Raw genomic sequence first — 23,072 nt, 5'->3', positions numbered from 1 at the left:
AGCCAGTAGCTCTGCCAAATCTGAATGGGTTTTTATGAGACCAGTGAAAAGGATGCTTTGTGACCCCAAGACCATCTCCCAGCCAAATATTAAAGTCTTGCTGCAAATCAAGAAGGTGTAAGGTTTTTAAAAAGTCAAACTTTTTTGTAACAAAAAATACTGGGAATACAGGGATTGCTGTCAATCCCCTTACAATGCGTTCTTAGTAATTTTATACAAAATATCAAGGGAGGCACGTTATACTGGATAAGTGTTGTTCTCAGTAGTGTGTCTGTAGTTAGCTATTTGTTTATTCTGTTTCAAACCTCTAGTAGTATTCAGCCAGTTTTAATTTAAAAATTGGCACAAAAACATTCAGTTCTCAAAGTTCATTGTTTGCTGTAGTGGCAAGCAGAAAAATAATTATTTCAGTTTACACATCACATAAAAGAAATGCATGTATACTATGCTATAAGTGCTTTTCACAAATGCAGGCCATATAAACATCACCAAATCCAGCAACTCATCCTTACCCACACTGACAGAATTAACTAATCAGAAAACTAGTAATACAAAAGTACCCATTCTTCCCACAACCCTCCACCCTCGCTATGCTGCCTTTCCCATAGAGTTGCAAAAATCGGTGCTTTTATTTACTCATGTTAATGTAGCATATTTTAGATATTTCTAATTTGAACAATGTTTAAAAATTAATATAAAATAATATTATGATGTTACTTTGAAGACATTCAATTTTCTACATCATATTCCATAGTGTGATGACAGGGCAATTATGGTTTTGTATGGGGGCCTTAATTGTTAATGTATTGTTGATATGCAGAACATTGGGAGTTTTTCATATGGGGAGACTAATGCCATATTCACCTTCATAAATCTGCAAATCAGTATCTTCTTGTGGGAATGAGGCATAATGGAACAAATACTGCTTTAAGGAATGATGCTGCAGATTACAATTAAGTCATGGAAAGTGTTAACACATAACCCCAAGTACATGTGATATCTATCCATCCTCAAACCCTGTTTTCAGATTGTTATGGAGGAGTGTTGCCTTGAAATGACTTTTGAAAGATGAAACACCACTTGATGGCCTTGATGAGATGGTAGCACTAGGCATGTTGCCAATTTTTTTTTTGTACATGGGCTGGGATTGGTTGTATTGTTAGAACTGCATTATCCTGTCCCCTCTTGCAAATATATAGCTCAAACAGTAATTCAACAAGTGTTAATGGGCTGCAGACATCACTTATAATATTTACTGCTCGTCTGTGGATCCAGAGTACCTGTAATGATCTGAGGCTGTGGGTCCTCTGTTTCAGTGGGTCTAGAATGCAGGGCTGTGGGGACTCTGGGTCTTGGACAATCCCTCGTTGCTACTGAGCAAGTTAGAGGGAACAGCACTTCATAAATCCTGGATGGTCAGGCCGCACAGGAAATCCTATTGGAAAGCCTAAGGTGCAGTTGTCTGATTGGTAGCACCTACTACTTAAGCCAGGAGGTGATTGAGGTGGACTGTCCAAGCAATTGTGCAGACTGTGTTCTGCCACATCAAACCCTGCCCTTGCCTGTGTCCTGCGATCTCCAATCCCTGTCCCCAGTTCCTGCTCCACTTCTGTTCTGGGCCTGTTCCTGATTCCTGTGCCAATTCTGACTCCTAATGCCGGCTCCTGCTCTGACCACTAGGTACGACTCCCTGTCCCCTGGTTCCTTAACAGTATCTTGGCAGTCCTCCTTGCCATAGTGTACAGACAACTTATTAAATCCAGTAATGGCTTATATAAATCCAGCTACTCACTAGATTGGCATGGATTTTATAGATGGGCTGCAGTGCTACGGTATGAGAGTTGGAGGAAAACATAAGATTTCAATTGTTCCAGCATTCACAGAAGGCTGATTGTCCAAAAATAAGTTTTGAGGGAGTAAGGAGGAGACTCCCATGCTAAATAGATACTGGCAATGGAACAATTTTTTCAGGGAATGAAGTATTTGGAAATGCCTTAGAGAATGCAGTTGCTGAACTTGTTGAAAAGAGGAATTATGATGTTCCAGCCCAAAGAGTCAATGGAAGGAAATACTCATCCTTTCCCAGGAGAAATTGCTCCTTCCAGGTCCTGGATACGCCAGTGCAGACCAATGAGGGTTGTGCGTCCTCGTCCAGATAAGTCAGACTGGAGACAATCAAAAGGAATACATGATTTCTGAGCTTTTCAGGACCAAAGCCTAACCTTCTCTTGGCTCATTCTTTTCATTTTGCTTCCTGTCTTTTCAGTGTAAATGAACAGGAAACCCAGTTTTATTGCTAGTTTCTGTTTACTTCCTTCTTTACCTCTTTTTGTTCGGTTTTATTTGTTTTTTGTTTGTTTTAAGAGTGCTTCTCAAGCTCGCTTGACTCTGAAAAGATGAAGCTAAAAAAAATTGCATACTATGTTTGCAAAGATTTTGCAGTCTTCCGCGCCTATACAATACAAAGACCTTAGACCAGCACACTTAGGCAGTGATTTCCAGAAGATTTGAAAAGGCCTTACTAGTGATGCTTAGGAAAGGTGGCTTTTCTTCTAGCCCCTCTCTTGCTGTGGCAGCAAACACTTAGGAGGACCTATTAGGGCTGGATTTCTGAAGAGGAGAAAGTAAGATCTTTTCCCAGTGGGGTCAACTGAGTGTATGAATATCTGTCCCTGGGGTTATTACCTGGCTCTACAAGGCTGCCCTGGTTGTGTATTGGGTAACTTTTTTCCAGGAGCCTGCCTTCAGCCCATGTCATAAGAAGCTTAAGAACTACCAGATATCTAATTTCTTGCTTTTCCGTTGCTTGTATTTGAGACCCTTTGGCAGTTCTTTTCTACATCCCTTCAACTGCTGCAGGCAAACGCTTTGAAATCAAGTTAATTGGCTATCCGTTAACTTGAGTTATCCAACCTGTTTGTACATCCTAATCTGGACACTCCTCAAACGTGTTGGCTAATTTAAGTTAATTGGCAATTGATTAACTTGATTTAGAAGAAGAAAAAAACCTCCATTGTAGATATACTCTCAATTTGTCTGACCAAATGTGTGAGAGAGTGAGTGCTGGATGTGTAGAGATTGCGGAACCAGAAGTGTCCCTAGCTTCCAAGATGCTGTCTCTAGAAGAATGGGAGTGTAATTAATCAGATGGTTGATATCCTTAAAATAAAATAGATGATAGAGTGAATTAAGATCACTAGTGCCTCTGTTTTTAATGGAAGATCCAGAAGAAAAAAATCCCTGCCTTTCTATTATTGGTGTGGACTATTGCTGCACCATAGCTGAATATATGGTGCCTTGCTCATCAAGTGCACAAATAGGCATTGAAACTTGGTTAGGGAGACTCAGTGGGAGGGTGGAGGTTGTTGACCCCTCTCTCTTGGGAGGCTTTTGTACTAAATCTTCAGTGATCCTCATCAAAGCACATATTACCCCGAAGGACATTATGAAATGGGTATGATCAAAGGAGCTTTATACAGGAATTGCAAATTCTGAAGTCCTGTTGTGTAAACCATTGCTCCTGAATAATTCTAGGGGTTAAGATTAGCGCCGATCCATAATGGACAGTTTTGCACTGCCTTCATCTGCTGCCAGAATAAGGAGTAGCCTGGTAGTAAGAAGTGTCAGACATATCTTGTAGAAAAGAATGAGCAGGTAATCCCACATTTTCCTTCAGTGCAGCAGAAAACCTCTAAACTAATCGCTACGTCATGTACACTGATCACTACTACATACTTGTCCCTGAGAATACTGAAAGGCTTATCTCGGAGCCTGCCCATAATAAACTTCAACTATTATCCAACAGTATGCTTTCTGTAATAATAAACAATCTTGTATTTATATTGAGATCATGATAGTGTTAATATTGTCTCATTTATTTTTCTATTTTAATAACATTAGTGTACATAATCACATTCACAGCACACATTGTTTTTTAATTTAAACATCACTTTGAAACAAGTTGCATTCTTAAAGCAATATTTGTATTTTAATTTAGTAAATATCTCTAAAATAACCATAACTACCTAATAATTACTGTATATACACCTGAATTTGTAATTTGTATTTTGCTTAAAAAAATAAAATGTTTATATTTTACACGTTTTGAGTCTTTCTTTGTACCCAGTTTGATTAATAAAAATCTGCTGTTCCATGTTCGATTGAATACCCCAAAATTGGAATTGTCATATCTTTACCTTAATAATGTAATATTTTGAATAAGCAATGTTCCATCTGAAGGTTGACCTTAGAAATTCGTATTGAAACTTTAACTCAGCTTCCATTGTATATCTAAAATATCAAGTGCGAATGTAAAAATATACATAAATATTTGTTTATACCCCCTTGTTGCATCTTGTCTTAATACCTAGGATCATGAGGGCAAAGGCTCTTGCCACTACTGTAGTACAGATAATAACAAATAAGTCTAACTAGAGTTTGAGTTAAACCTTCCTAAATATGCCTCTGTCAACAGGTGAAATAAAACTTGTATTTAAAAGGAACTTTAATTTAATTTTGCACTAGTCTCTTAATTTTTTAATAAACCTTACAAAATTCATTAGTCCCAGCATGCACATTTGTTTTTGATACCACTGGAACCAGTGTGTTGATTTTTGCTATTTTCAATCAATCCTCTCCTTTTTGTAGAATGTATTTATTTTTTTTATATTTGACAATAGGTGAGGTGATCATCAAGTGATGTTTACACTTTTATCATGTGAACAGCGTGTCCAGTAATGTTGCAAAAATTTGATTGATTTTGGCAACAGCTACAGGGTATTTTTGGGGATTTATGGAGATGCAATGGAAATATTGCATATCAACAGCTTTACTGATTTAAAGAGTAATTACTGAATAGGAAGAATTGTATCAAAATGAACTGAAAACGAAGAACTTTTTAAAACTCAGAATGTTAGTTTTTCATCTCTAGTGTCATTAATACTATACTATAATTTGTCATTGTGGAAACTTCCATAATACAGAAATGTTTGAGAATAATGTACTTTTATATTACTATATATATAATTAAAATTACAGTAATTACTAACTTGACCTGGTCTTCACCAAGCACTACTACTTCTCTGAATTCTCCATTGCTGAGTTTTCGATCTCAGATGTCCATCTTCAACAATGCCCACCTGCCCCCATCACCTTGCGTTGCCACTCAATTCTTCTGTGACTTCAGACCATCAGTATCAGTGAGATCTCTTTTGTTCTTGGTCTCCTCCTCTCTGTCCTCTGTTTCTTTTCTATCATTGTCTCAGGCCTTGTCTGTGCTCAAAAGATTTGCCAGTATAGTTATACTGGGAAATCCTCCTGGTGTAGATGCAGTTATAACTGCTTTTACACTAAGAGGTTTTGACAGCATATCTATGTTGGCAAAAAATCATACCCCATGTAACATAACTATGCTGGCAAACCTTTTAGTATAGCCAAGACCTTAGTTGTTGCTTCCCTCCACTCCCATATCCCTACCACCCTTAACTTCTTTGCTGCTTTCTTGTGTTACAAGGTCAACCCTGTCGGCAGCCAGCTTACTCCCAACATCTACTTTTTTCTGTTCTTGTACCCGTGTTGCTGAACCATCTCTGGCAAAAGTTCTGAAGCCATGCTCACTTCCTCCCCTACAAATTCACTGGTTTTGTTGTTTTCTGTTACCTGCTTAGCTAAATAGCTCTACTTCTCTGCCCTCATTAAATCCTTCACTGTCAACCCACGCCATCTTTCCCCATCACCTTTGATTCTTTTCAGACACAACCCTCCTTCCTGCTCTCTTTTGTCTTTGCAGGATTTTGCAGATTACTTCATAGAAAAAAATGTAATATTTGGCATGGCCTCCCTATTCCTTGTTCCACACTTTTTCCATTCTCTTCCACACCTGTAGTCAACACTGAGACTTTCTACCTGGTCTCCTTTTCTTGTGCCAGTGACATCCTTCCCTCAGTTTCTTAATGTCTCTTAGGTCCTCTCTCACTTTTCTCCTTGCCCTTTCACTCTCATCAGGTTCCTTCCCCTCTCAGTACAAGTATGCTTTGCCTTCCCTGTCTTTAAAAAAAAAAAAAATCATTCACCTCACCTCATCCTCAAGCTGTTGTCCAAATCCTTTTCTCTTCATCTTCAGATGCTTTGAATGTGCTGTCTGCAACTGCTTTCCTTCACTTCCATCTTTGACCCACCCCTCTCCCAGCTTTCACTCTTGGCTTCCCACTGAAACGTCTCTCACCAAAGTCTAAAGACTCTTTTGGCCAAATCTCCATGCTGGACAGTATCCTTATTTTCCACAACCTCTCTATGGTTTTTGATAGTCAGCCAATCCCTACGTCTTAAAATCATTTCCTCCACTGGTTTTGTGGCTTCATCTTGTCTCCTTGATTGCTCTTTTATTGTCTTTAGTGGGTTGTCATTCTCTTCTCTCCTCTCTTTCTTTAGGCATCTCCCAAGGTCCTATCCTTGGTCTCCCTCATCTTGTTTATCTTTAAGTCCTATATCTAGGTAATTTTTTTTTTTTTTTTTTTTTTTTTAATTTGGACCTGACTTTGACTTCCATCTTACAACAATGACTCATAATTCTGGCTCTCTGCTGTCATACTATATCTTCCTCCTTCCAATCCAGCATCACAGACTGACTGTCTTACATCAGTTTGTGGATATGGAGTTGTCATCTTAAATGCAACATGGCCAAAACAGTCTTTTGTTTTCTTCTTCCCCTGCTTTCTCTGTCATTGTGAGCAGCACCATTGTCCTTAATTCAGCCCTTTCTCTGAAAACCACATATTTTAGGCAGTACATGCATATTGCCTCTTCTTCCTATACAATATTTCTAAAACCTGTCCTTTCTTTGTCAGCACAGCATGAACAAGCTCTTGTTCATGCTCTCATTGTTTCATGTACTGACTACTGCCATCTCCTCCTCCTTTCTGAGCTGGACTACTGCAACCTTACTCTTCTCAATTTGATTAAAAATACTGTTGTTGCAATCATCACTCTTACCACATCAGCATCTTATTTAGTTTCTGTGTTAACCTTGATGTACAGGGGAAAGGGAATGTATGGTCCCTAATCCATTATTTCCCCCTTAATCACTTTTACACTTTCTTCTAGACCACCCCTTCTGCATAGGAAAAGGCCGTTCCAAACACATTTTCAGTTACTACTTTATTCTCCTTCACATCCCTTCTTAAGTAGGGGATGCCAGGTCGAAAAGGGACTCTGGCAGCTCCGATAGCACTGCCGACCAGGCCGCTAAAAGTCCGGTCGGTGGCGAAGTGGGGCTAAGGCAAGCTCCCTGCCTGCCCTGGCTGAGTGTGGCTCCCGGAAGCAGCCGGCACAGAGGCCAGTGGGCTCTGTGCGCTGCCCGTGCCCGGAGGTGTGGCCCCTGCAGCTCCCATTGGCTGGCTGCAGAGCTGATGCTCCGGGCGGGGGCAACATGCAGAGCCCCCTGGCCCCTCCGCCTAGGAGCCAGACATGCTGGCCTCTTCCTGAAGTCATAGAAGGCAGGGAGCCTGCCTTAGCCCCGCTATGCTGCGGACCAGGAGCCGCCTGAGGTAAGGGCCGGCTGGCCGGAACCCGGACCCTGAACCTCCTCCTGTACCCCAACCCCTAACCCAAGGTCGGAACCCCCTCCTGAACCCAAACTCCCTCCTGGAACCTGCACCCCAGCCCTGAGCTCCCTCCTGCACCCCAAACCCTTCATCTCCGGCCACACTCTGAACCCCTTGGCCCCAACCCGGAGCCTCCTCCTGCACCCCAGGTCCCTCATATCCGGTCCCACCCCAGAGCCTTCACGCCCAGCTGGAGCCCGTATCCCAACCCCCAGGCCCGAGCTACTTCTCACACTGTGAACCTCTCATTTCTGGTTCCACCCCAGAGCCTGCACCACAGTCCCCTGCACAGAGCCCCCTCCTGCATTCTGAATCCCTTGGCCCCAACCCAGAACCCCTTCCTGCACCCCAGAACCCTCATCCCTGGCCCCATCCCAGAGCCTGCACCCCCAGCCAGAGCCCTCACCCCTTCCCGCATCCCAATCCCCAACCCGGAGCTTCCTCCTACACCGGGAACCCCTCATTTCTGGCCCCACCCCGGAGCCCTCACCCCCAGCTGGAGCCCTCACCCTCTCCCACATCCCACCCCTGTTCCAGACAAGAGCCTGCTCCCACACCCTGAACCCCTCATTTCTGGCCCTCACCTCCTTCCGCACCCCAATCCCCTGCCCCAGCCTGGTGAAAGTGGGTGAGGGTGGGGGGGATGGAGAGAGCGGGGGGGCGGGGCCTCAGAGAAGGGAGGTGGCAGGGGTGGGGCCTCAGGGCGGGGTAAGGATGTTCATTTTTGTGCTATTAGAAAGTTGGTAACCCGATTCTTAAGACTCATCTTTGCCAGGAGGCTTCCCAAATTCTGCCCGGTTAGGCAGGTGATGAAGCCGTGACTCTGCTTTTTCCATTTCTTACTCACTGGCCCTTCCTAATTCCTTTGTAAAGCAAGGAACGGCAGTTACAGATACTCCTAACAAAGCTGTACCAATTCTTCACAGTATTCATTTTCACTGCAGGGTTCATCCCTATTCCATACCTTTCCTCTGTTTGTGACTTTTAGTGCTTGTCTTCACTGCAGGCTAGATTGGCGCTGCCGCAATTGATGCAGCAGCATTGATTTAGTGCAGTGATTCTCAAACTTTTGTACTGCTGACCCCTTTCACATAGCAAGCCTCTGAGTGTGACCTGGGGGGGGATAGCTCAGTGGTTTGAGCATTGGCCTGCTAAACCCAGGTTTGTGAGTTCAATCCTTGAGGGGGGCCATTTAGGGAACTGGGGTAAAAATCTGTCTGGGGATTAGGTTCTGCTTTGAGCAGGGGGTTCGACTAGATGACCTCCTGAGAGGTCCCTTCCAACCCTGAGATTCTATGAGCCCCCTTATAAATTAAAAACAGTTTTTTATATATTTAATATCCTTATAAATGCTGGCTGCAAAGCAGGGTTTAGGGTGGAGGCTGACAGCTCGCAACCCCCCATGTAATACCTTTGTGACCCCCTCAGGGGTCCCAACCCCCAGTTTGAGAATCCCTGACTTAGCCAGTCTGGTGAAGATGCAATAAGTCAATGGGAGAGTACTCTCCCATCGACCTCAGTATTTCACCTCAACAAGAGGTGGAAACTATGTCAACGTGAGAGCATCTCCCGCCAACATAGCGCGATGTAGACATGTGGTAAATTGATGTAGACTACGTCGAGTTAAGTTATGTAACTTACATCGACTTACCCTGTAGTGTAGACAAGGCCTTGGATTGTAAACTCTTCAGGACCGGGATCGTGACCAGTTGTACAGTACCTAGCACAGTGGGGAACCATAATAGAGACTTTAATAAATGTTTTGGGAAATGCCGTGAAGCAGCTCGACATGATGACAATCTGGTTGTTGTGAAACAATGACACCTACAGTTCAACTAGATTTTTACTATGTTTTGCTCCTAAAAATGTTTTTATTTGCCCTAAAATCTTGTTTGTTTCTTGTTTTGTTAGAACAAGGGGTAAGTGGGGATGCCCATTGAAGTGTTTAGCCACAGCAGCAATAATTTTACCATTGTAAATTGAAAAATGAAACGCAGGAATTAAAGTACAAAATCAGAAAAATAATATAAAACCAAAGTATAAACTACTTTTAAAGCAAAATAACGTAATGATTTTTTTTTCCTTCTTCAGGCTGAACTCACGGGCATCAAATGGCGTAGGTACAATTTTGAAGGTCATGGGGATTGTGGCCCCATCATTTCAGCCCCAGCCCAGGATGATCCAATTCTGCTCAGCTTCATCCGCTGCCTGCAGGCCAATTTGCTGTGTGTATGGCGTCGTGATGTCAAACCGGATTGTAAAGAGTTATGGATATTCTGGTGGGGAGATGAACCAAACCTAGTAGATGTGATACATCGTGAACTGCATAGTAAGTTGTTTTATTCCTTGTAAATCTCTGACTCTACAGTGGAAGGTTTTAAAGTAACTTCTGCATTTGACTTAGTTACAGTTTATGTATACTGAGTTTTGAAAAGGCATGTAAATTCAACATTGCAGGTGGTACTCATTTGCAGATGAACCACAAGACAAGAATTGAAATGGACTTGGGATACTTGGGGTTTGGCTTGTTAATGGTTATGTTTTAGTGCAAACTCAAATGTGCTTGTAAAGTTAGTGTAAGTACAAGTTTACATAATTTAAAATATAGTCTAAGGTAATTAGAAATTAGCTGATAGAGCAAAGGCACCTGCCCTGTAGAGTCAACTCAAGTCCATGGTATCTCATTTAAATCAGTGGGGTTCTTCATGGTTGCCTAGTCTGCCATGTTGATATCATTACACATTTAGAGCCTAAATGGAGAAAAGATGCAACAGGTGAGTATAACAGACAAAAGGAAGGAAAGAGATAGGGAGTAGAAGGGTAACAAAGATCCCACAGTTATTATTTAGGAATTGGACACCTTGATGATTTTTGGTGGTTCCCAGTGTTTTGTTTTGTTTTTAATAAGAATAAAATCAGCTATTCCTGCCTGATGCACATACATGAATCAGAAAAACCCATCAAGATGTTTAAATCCCAAGTCTAAATTACAGGGCTATCAAGTAGAAAAAATATTATGTATTCTTTATAGTTTATGTTGAAGCTTTAACTTATATCCTTTTAATATACTATTTATATTTATACGTCACAACCAAATATGCTTTCCCAGCTCCCTGTCCTCAAAGAATGCAAACCTGGTTTCTTAAGAAATATAGTTGAGATTTTTATAGTTGACTACTCCCATTAATTTCAATGGAATTTATATGGTTAAATCTCTAGTCAGCTTTGAAAATCTCAGTCTAAGGTTTTTGCATTCCTTTACTATTAGGAGATCTTTTTAGCTGTTCCTTAATTTTCTCCTTCATTTTTTCCACATTGTGTTTTTCTCCTAGTTAACTCTTATCCACGTTTCCTTTCAGAGATGGACTTTTACTCTTTATATACCTAATTTCCCTAGTTCCATCAACGGTTTAAAAAAAAAAATGTTCACATTTTCAGGGTGCTCAGTTGCCTAATTCTGTAAACAGTGTTTGAAGGATTTTTAGACCATTTTGGAATCAAAAACGTACAGTAAGAACCAAGGAGCAACTTGGCTCTTGCAATAAGTTTCTCTGTCTGTAGTCTTTGCCACCAAAACAACTATAAAGCAGTAAATCTTGCAGACTAGTCTAAATGTACACTTTGCTGTGTTTGTCCACTGTGCATAGTTGTCCCCACTCCCATATAATTTTTGGGGCGCGGCCTGTTGTATTGCTGTACTTCTTTTATCCTGTTTTGTAACATACTAACATTGTCATACTCACGTCCTTACAGAATTCATGTTTTCATGAATACCAGATTGTTTTTTTGGCAATGTAACCTGTGAAATCTCAGAACTGAGGGGCCTTCTGTGTGTCTCTAGGCCTATTTTATGCAGGTAGCAATGCAGTTATGTATAATTAAAGAGATGGCTCAGAAGTGCTGCATCAAGCTATTCCACTAATGTTAATTTTTTATGAGGCACCTGTTCTGAGTGAAGGCGCGGGTGACATTCCTACTTACACAGCTAAGCTTTAATAATATATACTTATTCCCTTTATGAAATGTCATTTATTTAATATTTCAAATGCAGTGTGGGACATAAGTGAGTTAAGTGATCTTTTTATTAGAAGGAAATTGCAGCTTGCATTTTCCATTTTTATTGTAAAATGGTATAGTTGGTTTACACCTCATGTTATAGGTAATAACATTATAGTAGTTATTGCTTCCAGAGATAACAGTACCTTGAGACAAGTAATTTCTGATGAGATTGTTTGATATGGTTTGGAATAGCATATAGCAAATAAAAAATATTATCACTTCGTTGTGATTTAAATTTGGCACAGGATCAAGGGAACTGTGTTGTCCAGTATTTTATGAAGCAACCAGAATAAAATTTTTAAGCATGATCTAGACTGTGAATTCTGTACAGTGGCACCTTTCCAGCAGCAGTGTCATACTGACTAAAATTGTATGCGTGTAGTCAATTTCACATTGCCAGCATTACTAGGAAAGTGCAGTTGTACTGGAGTACAGCCACTATCACTTTGGGTGATCGTTCTTCTTTACTGCTAATGATGCCTCAAACAAAAGGGAAAGAAAGGAAGCCTCTGAAACAAAATGATTGTAGGGAGAGATGTGAGGTAAGAGAAAGATGTTGAGGTTAGTGAAGGGGAAAGTAGGAGCAATTCATGCATATTCTGTGGAGGAAATACATGGAGACTGAATATGGAAGAGAAGAAAGACCCTGAGAAGAGGGGACAGAAGTACTGCCACTGATTGGATGGGTAGTTGCAAGAAACTGAGAAGTAACACCTCCTGCCACATTTTTCTTTTTTTAATGTATTTATTTAGAATCTTCATCTCCATTTGTAGGAGTATGAAATCACTGCTTTAATGTGCTTTTCATAAATCACAAGCAAGTTTATCACATTCTGCTACTAATTGTCCTTAATTATACTTATGCTGCTTTAATTATTCAAAAAAATACAATATATTGGTATTGTAGTGTGCCATTTAAACACAGTGATTCCACGGTGACTGGAATTGCAACATCCATTACAGAAAAGCAGTCATTTCTGGGGTGGAATACCTGCAATTGTTTAAGAACACACAATAGAGCTACAAAATAATTTAAGACAAAAGTAAAGAATCTAATCAACACTGCAGGAGAATTTAGATAGAATGCAATTTCCCAAATTAAAATTGAGACAAAACACTGAGATTAGCATATCATACTACTGCGAAAAGTTCCACTGGATCTTTTATTACTAAGTGGTCAGCTTTGTACATATCACCTAAAAGATAGCAACTATGGAAGCATATAGACCCTTAACACCAAGGTAGGCCACTGGTTCATTATCGACTCTGATAGAATCATACAGATTTTAATATAAGACCATTGATTGTAATCATTTCGTTTTTTAATTAGACATTGCATATTGTTTTAAAGAGAGTGGAGTGATTTTAAATCATGATCTAAAAATTGCATATTAAAAATAATCAGGTGGAGGTTTTGTAAAAATGAATTTGAGAATTTGTGCTTTTGCAACTTTAGATAAAAATTTATGATTAACCAAATTATACTTTTTTTTAAACCCACATCAGTTAGATCTTATTTGAATTTTACAAAACTGCTGTATGAACACATTTTTGTTCAAAACCATTTTTTTTTTAGTATTAGAACCCTGATCCTGCAAACCATTACACAGGTATGTAACTTTACTCACATTAATAGTTTCATGCATAGTCCACTTCAGTGGACTATGCATATGCTTAAATTGCTCTTGCATCATTGGGGTTTAAAATTGTATTTTTATTAAATATTCCTCTCTTAGTGGACTAATATCTTTGTCATTTTATAACAAAATCATTTAAGTAATAACAGTGAAAAGTTATGTAGACTTTCAATATGTTAGTTAGTTGTGAATGTTTAGTACACACTGCCCGAAATGTCAACTGAAAGCTAAAGTTAAGTTTCTAAACTCTATTTAGGCAACTAAGGGTGGAATTTTCAAAAGCACTTAAGTGACTTGGGAGCACAGTTCCCATCAACTTCTAACTGCAGGCCCTATATGGAAGAATATAACCTAGTTGAAGTATTTTAGTTTCTTTGACTTGTGGAAGTTCAGTATATCAGAAACTGGTATTGGTTGCAAATATGTGCATGCCATTTATCAGTTTTGAGTTTTTCTCCCCATAATAAGGGTGTTCATGAGGTCCTGGGGATTTTTCTTTTTCAGATTAGAATTAACATTTTCAGTATGAAATTTCTTAGTAGAAAATCTTTGTGTAAAGTCTGAAATTCTAATAATAGGAAACTAATTAAAGAAAGGTTTCAGAGTGGTAGCCGTGTTAGTCTGTATCAGCAAAACCAACGAGGAGTACTTGTGGCACCTTAGAGACTAACAAATTTATTTGGGCATAAGCTTTCATGGGCTAAAACCCACTTCATCAGATGCATGGAGTGGAAAATATAGTAGGAAGATACTATATAGTACATGAAAAGATGGGAGTTGCCTTACCAAGTGGAGGATCGGCTCTAATGAGACAATTCAATTAAAGTGGGCTATTATCAAAAGGAGGAAAAATGACTTTTGTAGTGGTAATCAGGGTGGCCCATTTCAAACAGTTGACAAGAAGGTGTGAGTAACAATAGGGGGAAATTAGCATGGGGAAATTAGTTTTTGTAGTGACCCATCCACTCCCAGTCTTTATTCAGGCCTAATTTGATCGTGTCCAGTTTGCAAATTAATTCCAGTTCTGCAGGTTCTCGTTGGAGTCAAGAACAAAATATCTACTCTATCAATTTAGGGCTATAAAATGAAAAATAAAGAACTAGCAACATCTAAATAAAATTGATGTAAATAAATTTGTGATTTAAATAAAACAGAACTTCCCCTCCCCCTCCCAATCATGGTTTTTATCCATCCTGGTTTGAAATAGAGGAGTTAATTTTATAGAACATTGTATAATTGATGCCACAGTTTTGCTTCTAATTATAATAGTAGAAAGTTTACACGAGGAACTATTTTTTTAAAAAAGCTTTTAAAATAGTGAAGACATGCTTAATATATTCTTGCAGGAGGGAATCAGGTTTTGTTGAAAATTCTCTTGATTTATGAGTTTGTTTTTGTAATATAAGGGAAAGCAAAAAAGAGCACTTACTTTTGGAAAACTGATGGATGAACATGTAGGTAGTTAAATGCTGCCATCAAATAAATAGTAAAGTAGTTGCTTTTAAACTTTATGCAATGTTTTTATGGAGTAGCAGTAGTGACTTTTTTCCCTATAAGTTTGTTTGGGGTTTTTTTGCACACTCCCCACCCTCCTCTATACCAAACTGTTTTTTAAATATTGCAATCGAACTACAGATACGTATTTGTGGTGAGGGAAGGAAGTTAACTTTTTTCTATCCCTGTCTTTAAAACAAAACAAATTAACAGACATTTTGGGTGGGCGGGAGGAAATTAGGTGTCTTCGCAAGTTTGAAAACTTTCAAATTCTTTTTTGTCATTGCATATCTTCAGAAAGAAGGAGGGTCTGAAAGTTCCTGTTTACTTTATGGATTCCATTTTATATGTTTGTGTCTTTTGACACTCTAAATCCAATGTTAATTTTTTAAAAAAAGTTCTGAAATAACATCTTAATGGTCCTTCAGCATCTGGCAGATATCTCAGGAGCATAGTGTGTGTCAGCCTCTGTGTATCTCAAAAAGCATGTAGAAGTCCATAAACAACTTATTTGCTATCTGTTGCATGGGTCCTGTGCAGTTCATAACCCCACGTTAATTCCTCCTCACCTTAAGAAATAGGTATAGAGTTCACAAATGAGCATGTTAATAGTCTGTAGTAAAGCAAAACTTTAAGATTTAATGATTTGTGAAAGGGTTAACCCCCCCGGAATGTCTTGTGGCTTTGTCTCTGTACTTTTAAGTGTGCAGCCTACTGATGTGGGCATCTTAAACCTTGTCCCCCACTGTTTATGTGGTACAGCACTTATCTGAACCATGAGAGTATAAAGAGTTTGTGGTGTGCATAGTCACATAGATTAGAAACAATGCTGCTGGATAGGTCCTTGATATCTATATTAAGTTTAAGAGTAGGTATTTTGTATTGCCATTCAAAGATGAGTTGCAGGGTACACTTCTGTTTTTGTACATTTTATTTTGAGTAGATGGTGCATAGAATATCAGGGTTGGAAGGGACCTCAGGAGGTCATCTAGTCCAACCCCCTGCTCAAAGCAGGACCAATCCCCAACTAAATCATCCCAGCCAGGGCTTCATCAAGCCTGACCTTAAAAATCTCTAAGGAAGGAGATTCCATCACCTCCCTAGGTAACCCATTCCAGTGCTTCACCACCCTCCTAGTGAAAAAGATTTTCCTAATATCCAACCTAAACCTCCCCCATTGCAACTTGAGACCATTACTCCTTGTTCTGTCATGGTCGAAGCTGTGTGGTGTAAAGTGTGTGAAGGGAAAGGGGGTCAGAGTTAAGTTTGGGTTTAATACTTCAGTGATGATTGATCATAAGTGCACTTAGCTTCTAATTTGGTGGTTTAATTTATATTACTATACCTTTTATACAAAGCTGTGTAAAACTGTTAATTACCTATATGCAGCATGGGCTTCCATACCATTACCAAAAAAGCTGTACGGCTAGATTCATAGTCAAGGGACCTTACTGTTAAATTTAGGCTGGCTGCTCTTATTTCTTGAGATCTGATTTATGGGAGTTCTGAAAGTGAACTTAAAACAATCACCCAACACAATGGTGGGTTTGTTTCTTTAACTTAAAAATCCCATCTGGTTCCTCTGTGGAAAATCCTCCCTCCTGTTAAGAGTAGACAGTCCTAATAAGATCCAAAAGAAGATTGGAGTGTTCATTGAGGAGGACATGTGCCAAGTCCTTTTGGTCCACTGATGTCTGAGCTCGAGGCTTGCAGACAAAAGGTATAAATGTTCAAGAAGAGTCTTATACTTGCTACTAATTTCCAGTTCTGCTTCTTGAAATTGTAGTTGGCTTTCTTGGGTGCTTCAATAACAATAGAATTTCTTATTCCCATTAGCTTACTGAGGGTGTGAAATCTAATTCATTGCTTCCTTTTCATATCAGATTGCCCCCTTAAATACCACAGATACCTCCCAGAAACACTACCTAATGTGTTATTAATAAAATGGTCCTTCCATTGGCGATAGAAACGTATGCATGAAATCTGCCAAATCACTAATTTTACCATTGGATCTGGGAGATTTCCTTGCACTCATTAAATGTTCAAACTCTTTGTATTATATTCCTGTTGATCCTAGTCCCCATTAGTTAATAGGGGGCTTCCTCTCTGATTTACATTGTCCACTTTGACTTTGAATCAGCATTGCAAGTGTTCATGGAAAATGATGGCAATCATCACAACTGTGTTGAGAAAGGAAAAGGCTGAGGTGTGATTCTGTATCTCTGTACTGATTCATCAAGAATTCTACTTCTGATTCCACAAATGATGTGGTCATATTTATTCATATGTTCCAGGAATTAAAGTTTATAGTAAACTATAATGAAAAGTTTATCTGTAGCGCAAGATCTGGTTTATCTAAGAATCCATTGTCAGATTCATCCTTTCCTAAACATAATTGATCAAGTTGGCACTATAATCTTGTGTGTCAAACCCTTTGTTTCCTGTGGTTTTAGTCTTTTCTTTTGCTATTGTTCTCAGTGTCTGATTCTTGAGCCAAACCCTTGCTTTTACATCCAATCCAGTAGTGTTGCACTTCCATGAGTCCTTTGAAGATATTCTCTCAAACCGAGGATACTGGTAACTGTACAATATTGGTTGTAGGATGTTAGTGTTTTGAAGGAAATTCTGTGAACCAAAATGGCTTATTCCGTGCAGGTAAATCATTAGGGATAGAGAGCTTATCTGTGGTTATTCAATACTTTTGCGTGGTTTGGCAATACAGTTAAAATCCTGCCTATGTTGAAAGATGGAACTGTGGTTTAATCCTGCCCTCAGGCAATTGTATTGTAATGGAGTGTGCTTACACAAGAACGAATAAAATCTAGCTAAAAATAGAATTTTGTATATGTTTTGGAAGCTTTTCAGTTTAAAAAGCAGATGTCAGTATCAACTAAATAATGATTCTATTTAAGGGAAAAAATACTAAGGTATAGCTGAAAATAATAGTGGTAATTTAGAGGGTTTGAATTGTGAGGATAGAAGTTACAAGGATCTTTGTAGAACAAAATTAAACAAATCTCACTACTGGAAAGCCATTAGCTATTGAAAAATCTGTCTCCTTGCTGATTACTGATAATAAGAACATTTAAGAGATTTGTTTTCTTAATTCTCCAGAACACACATTGTTTTAATAGCTTTGAGATCATTAAATTTTTACTTCTTTCAGTTAACTAAATGAGAATTCAAATTTTTTTTAACTTGCAAAATTGTGCTGTCACCCTTGGATTCTATAGTCCATTAATTGGAGTGTAATGATTGCTAGTTAAGGTTTGGATTAGACAAAATAAACTTTTTTGTAAGAAGGCATATTAAATGAGGCTATTGTGTCCTCATTTGGGATTAAGAAATTGCTTCATGGGAAAGTGCCAACTCCTCTTACACACATGAGATTGACAAGAGCTTTACTATGTCTGTGCAAGATGTCTTCATTTTGTTTTGTTTCCCCTTTTAAACAAGTCTCTCCCCCCACTCTTTAGAACTGGTTTTATGTTACATGCAGCCAGTGTATAATTCATTTTAATGACTCCATCTCATTTCTAAATGGGAGAATCCATGAGAATTTTGTTTCTGGTTTTCACATAGGCACTTGGATATTCTTTTTTCATATTAACAAAAATATTGGAGGTTTATAGTTGTCATCTAAGGGAATATATATACTCCCACATCAACAGCTTGTAGTTAATGATGCATCATTCTGAACTGATTGAAGAAACTACTGAATACATTGATGTTTTTCCCCATATCATTTGTAGTATGTGATACTTCAAGATTGTTTTAATTTCTGTTATTAGTCAAGGCCCATGTGTCAGATATTTTAGTATTGCACTTGTAATCTTTTCATATTTGAAGTTTTCTTTTGAAACTGCTACAAAGTGTGGTACAACTATCAGGGAAATTTCAGAAGAAAAACTATTAGTAATAAAAAGTACCTTTAGAGGCTACAAAAATAAACTCTTCCCTCTCCATTCCTCCTCCTCCAAAGAAGAGGCTAAGTTTCAAGCAGAGAGTGAGAGTTATTCAAGATTCTTAACTATTTCAGAATTTTTATTAATCTCACAAGAACTACATTAACTACCGTTTTTCTGCTACTTTTTGTTTTTTCGGGAAAAAGTGAGATTGTATATGTTGTAGAATAGTAACTTCCATTGTGCACTGGTTATCTAAAAGATTATTTTGCATAGCTATTTCAATAAGATTAGATTTAATAGGTGGTTTTATATCTATCTATCTATCTATCTATCTATCTATCTATCTATCTATCTATCTATATCTAGAAAGGAAAAGAAAATACAGGCTTCTGAATTTGATAAGCAATAGATGTGAACTTTTGTAAAAATATGGCAAGATCATCATAACTTGGAAATTTTTTAAGATAAAAGCTAGGAAGAAGTACTACTAACAAATTAAGAAGAACTATTAAACAAAAAGTGCTTGGAATTAACCAGAGTGTTGAGACCAAGTTGAAGTCCAACTTTTGAATGTAAATAAAAATCTATGTTTTACCACAGGCAACTCACTGAACCAAGTAATTAGTTTTTTCCATGAAAAATTAGACATTATACTGAGGCTGCACCAGAGCAGTATGTAAAGGATTTATATGCTAGTTATATTAAAATTAAACAATCATTAAAAGATCGTATTTTAAAACTACTGCTTGAGGGGAAAATGAAGAAATCTAATCAGAATTTATGTTTTTGCTGTGCATAGTGCAAATTTAAGCAATATCGTCTACAGTAGTTGATGTTTTTTGCTTCAGGGAATCCTTTTTCCAGTGAAATGAAGTCACTTAACTGTGTAAAGTAAATCTAAGTTAGCTTCAAGTGAAATCTGCATTAATAGAATTCATTACTAACGTCTGTATTTTTATGTACTGAGTCATCCTGTGAACAAAGACACAGGTTGGCTGTTAAATTAATCTTTAAAACTAGATGAACTGTTACCTTTGATTACATATAGATTCATATTTTTCTAATATGTAAATAATGAACGCTTGTACATAAGCCGTATGATACTGTTTAACAAATGTGAAATAAAGAAGCAAGACTGTTTTGAAGTTCTCATAGTTTCTCTTTTAAAGGAAAATTTTCCATTACAGAAATCATTTGCTCTTTTGTTCTTTATAATCTTATCAAGGCTCATTATATTTTGACATGAACATTTTTTGTCCCTAAAACAATAAGATTATTGCATCTTTTAATTAGGTTCTTAGTTATCATCTTTGCTACATTTGTGAGCATTATTATCTGAGGATCTGAATATATCTCCATTTTATGCATATAATATATATATACAGATTTGTATATAGGATAAAAATTGACCCTTTGTTTTCTATGCAGTTGCAATCTTCCATGAAATGTGAGCCACAGTACAATAAATTAAGAAATGTTTCTGAACGTAAACTCTCTCTGTTAATAATAATAGAACTTGTTATTTGGGTTCTAATAAATTTTTAGCTAAAATAGTATTCCATAAATTTGCATAGATAAAAATAGCCTTGCACAGACCTGGAAAAAAAAACAGTTAGTAAAGCAGTATATGAAATGCAGAGGCTAGTAGGAACTTTGCTCAAGAAATGAAATAAGAATTTCCTCTCTGTTCATTCCCTATGGGTATTGCTTGAAAAAAATCTTTTGGAGTTAAAAAAATAAACATCTTGTCAGAAGATGTCACACATAGCAGTCATTCATGTAATGAAAAGTAAAATCTGTTCTCAGTCCAAAACTTTGTTGGAACTGGAATTAATGTTTTAAATACGTATTAATACCGTTATAAGGAAAAGAGGCAGGGAGACCTTTACTAGCATGTTGTTCTTTTTAAAATAATAGATCCTACGAAAAACACACGTATTTGAAAGGCAGGAAGTGACACTGTAATCTTAATAGTAATTCTATATGAAAATATTATACCTAATATTGTTACTTGAAGGGTTGTAGACTTATTATATGGAACTAATCAGCTTTTAGGTTAACTGGCTGGCATCCAACATCTCTGGCTGTCAAAGGTTTTGTAACTCACATGGCTTATTCAAGTACATAATAAATATATGTCAACTTTCTGTGAAAAGTTGTGTTCCTGTTTGAGTACTAGTTATGGAAAGACTATAGGGACAGTTTTTGACCACCATTAAGTGGGTCACAGAGTTGGGAAGAAACATCCAAACCCCACAGGTTTCCAGTTGTATAGGATTTTAATTAACTAAACTAAGCATAAGCAAAAGCAGAAAATATATATATATAAATAAATCAGATGTAGATGAACGTAATATGTTTTCTCAGGTTTGCACATACACAAAACTCATACAACTCCTAACCTATAAAATATGTGTGCGTGAGATCTTTTAGACAAGAAGGTGGTTTATCCTAGGGCTGTTTTAGGTATTTGAGGAACAATTCTATAGATGCCATTCTCATACATTGTGTGAGTTCTGTCCACACACACACTCCTGTGTGGACATGTACATGCACACACGCATTGGCAACTGTCAGCTGCATTTTTTTTTTTAAAAGGGTTAAGGACAAGAATGCAAAAGTAGAGGCATCCCTTTATTAATAAAATAAAATAAAAAAAAACTAAACCAAAAAGGTTCTAACCATCCTAAAAAGCCCCTATTCAAAAATAATTAAGGTGCAACGCTAACAAAAAGTTGAAACTGAAATTATAGGAAAACACCAATCATATATTCCCTCAGCCATGCACAAAGAGGGACAGTTCTCATTCTTATGCTTATAACTTCCCTTTTATATGTTTATGTTCAGTGTCTCAACTTTGAACAGCATTACTTTGTCGCACAACATATGGGTGAAAAGTTTAACTCAGTTCAAGTAAAAAGTCTTTTCCTCCTAAAATCACAGTTTTGGGGCTCAGTTTTTATATGCGGGCCTATCTGCTTCACACTATTTACTATAACTGACAATTAGAGGGTAAAAAAATTGTTTGATTTTTGCTGTTTGTGTATTTAGTGCACTTGACAGCATTTTGTGTGGTTGGTTTCATGGTTTCCCTTGGATAGTCATTGTGTGTTCTCTGCTGTGTGAAAGACCCACAAAAACTATGAAGGGGAGAGAAACATATAAACAAACCAGGACTAAGTGATTTATAAACCCAACAAAACTGACAAGAAGACTCAGAGCTTCTTTAATTGTTTTAAGGTGGGAGGGGAGTGTGGAAAGACTAGATTTCCAGTTGGCAGTATCCCTTAAGCTTACAATTTTAATAAAAACAAAATCCCTTGTCAAACAATGGAAAGCATAGAAATCCAAGGTTTACATACCCCAAACAATTTTAAATCTATCCATGTATTCCTGCCATCTTATGTACTCTCCAGGGTAAGGCAGATCTATGTCTGACAAATGTAGTATAGTACCTGGTTTACATATTACCTCTGGATATTTTCCTGCCTTATCCAAAACCTAGCAACAGCTGCCTATTTTAAATCCTAGTTACTTCACTGTACTTCAGTGTTTTTTCAAGGACTCTGGATGTCTTAAGCCATGTCCTAAGTTTACATAGCAGAATGTATGTAGTATAACTTGCATAGGGGTACTTGGGTTTTTGATGTCTGCTGTGTGGAAGCTTAAAATCTATGGTTAAGTATTGTAAAGTTTTCAGTGACTGAAATGAAGTAAATACATTAGGAAGGTGAGATCAGGAATTGGAAAGGTCTTGAGTGTATATATGAAGTCTAATAACAATACTTTGAGTTTACATGGTGACTTCTACCTAAGGATTTTGACATCTTCACAAACAGTAGTTAATTTAGCCTCACAACTTTCCTGTTAGATAAGTGCTATTATCCCCATTTTACAGCTGAAGAAATGAATCAGAGGATTAATTGATTTGCCTAAGGTAACAGAAGATGTATGCACAGTCAGGAATAGAATCTAGATCAGTCCTTGGATTCCTAGTGTTGTCGCTAAACCATCTGCCCACTTCCCAGAGGCAAGCAGTTGATGATGACTTATCAAAGGATGCTGTGTTGGAGATTGACTTCTGGTTAAGTAAATGGCATGTATCATTCAGTGGAGTGGTACATGTGTTTCTATTTTTGAGCATGCATCCTTGTACTGAAGTTACCTGACTCATATTGCTGGTGTTGAAATTGCTGGTGATGTGCACAGGATTATGGTGGTTCTTGGATTTGATGTGTGGGGTGGGCAGGTTAAAGAGATGTGGGATATAAAAAAGCTTTCCCAGGCTTGCATAGAAGCTGATACAGACTTCGTAAAGCAATCATAGTAAAAATGTATTTTAGAGCATCCTGTATCTGCTGATTTATTGTAAC

The 23,072-nt window shown here is 37.9% G+C and overlaps 1 protein-coding gene across 2 annotated transcripts in view; it reads left to right on the top strand.

Moving 5' to 3' along the window:
- The window catches only part of MED13L (mediator complex subunit 13L), a 396,063-nt gene that overhangs the window by 28,820 nt on the left and 344,171 nt on the right, over window positions 1-23,072 (top strand). For both annotated transcript variants that reach the window (XM_054006362.1, XM_054006361.1), the window contains exon 2: window positions 9,693-9,930. In XM_054006362.1, the coding sequence (XP_053862337.1) occupies window positions 9,693-9,930 (238 nt within the window). The remainder of the gene's footprint in view (window positions 1-9,692; window positions 9,931-23,072) is intronic.

The sequence above is a fragment of the Malaclemys terrapin genome, chromosome 16 (genome assembly GCF_027887155.1).
Source record: "Malaclemys terrapin pileata isolate rMalTer1 chromosome 16, rMalTer1.hap1, whole genome shotgun sequence".
Lineage (NCBI taxonomy): Eukaryota > Metazoa > Chordata > Testudines > Emydidae > Malaclemys > Malaclemys terrapin.
Note: the sequence above shows the minus strand (reverse complement) of the source record. Positions and strands in the feature narration are given on the sequence as shown.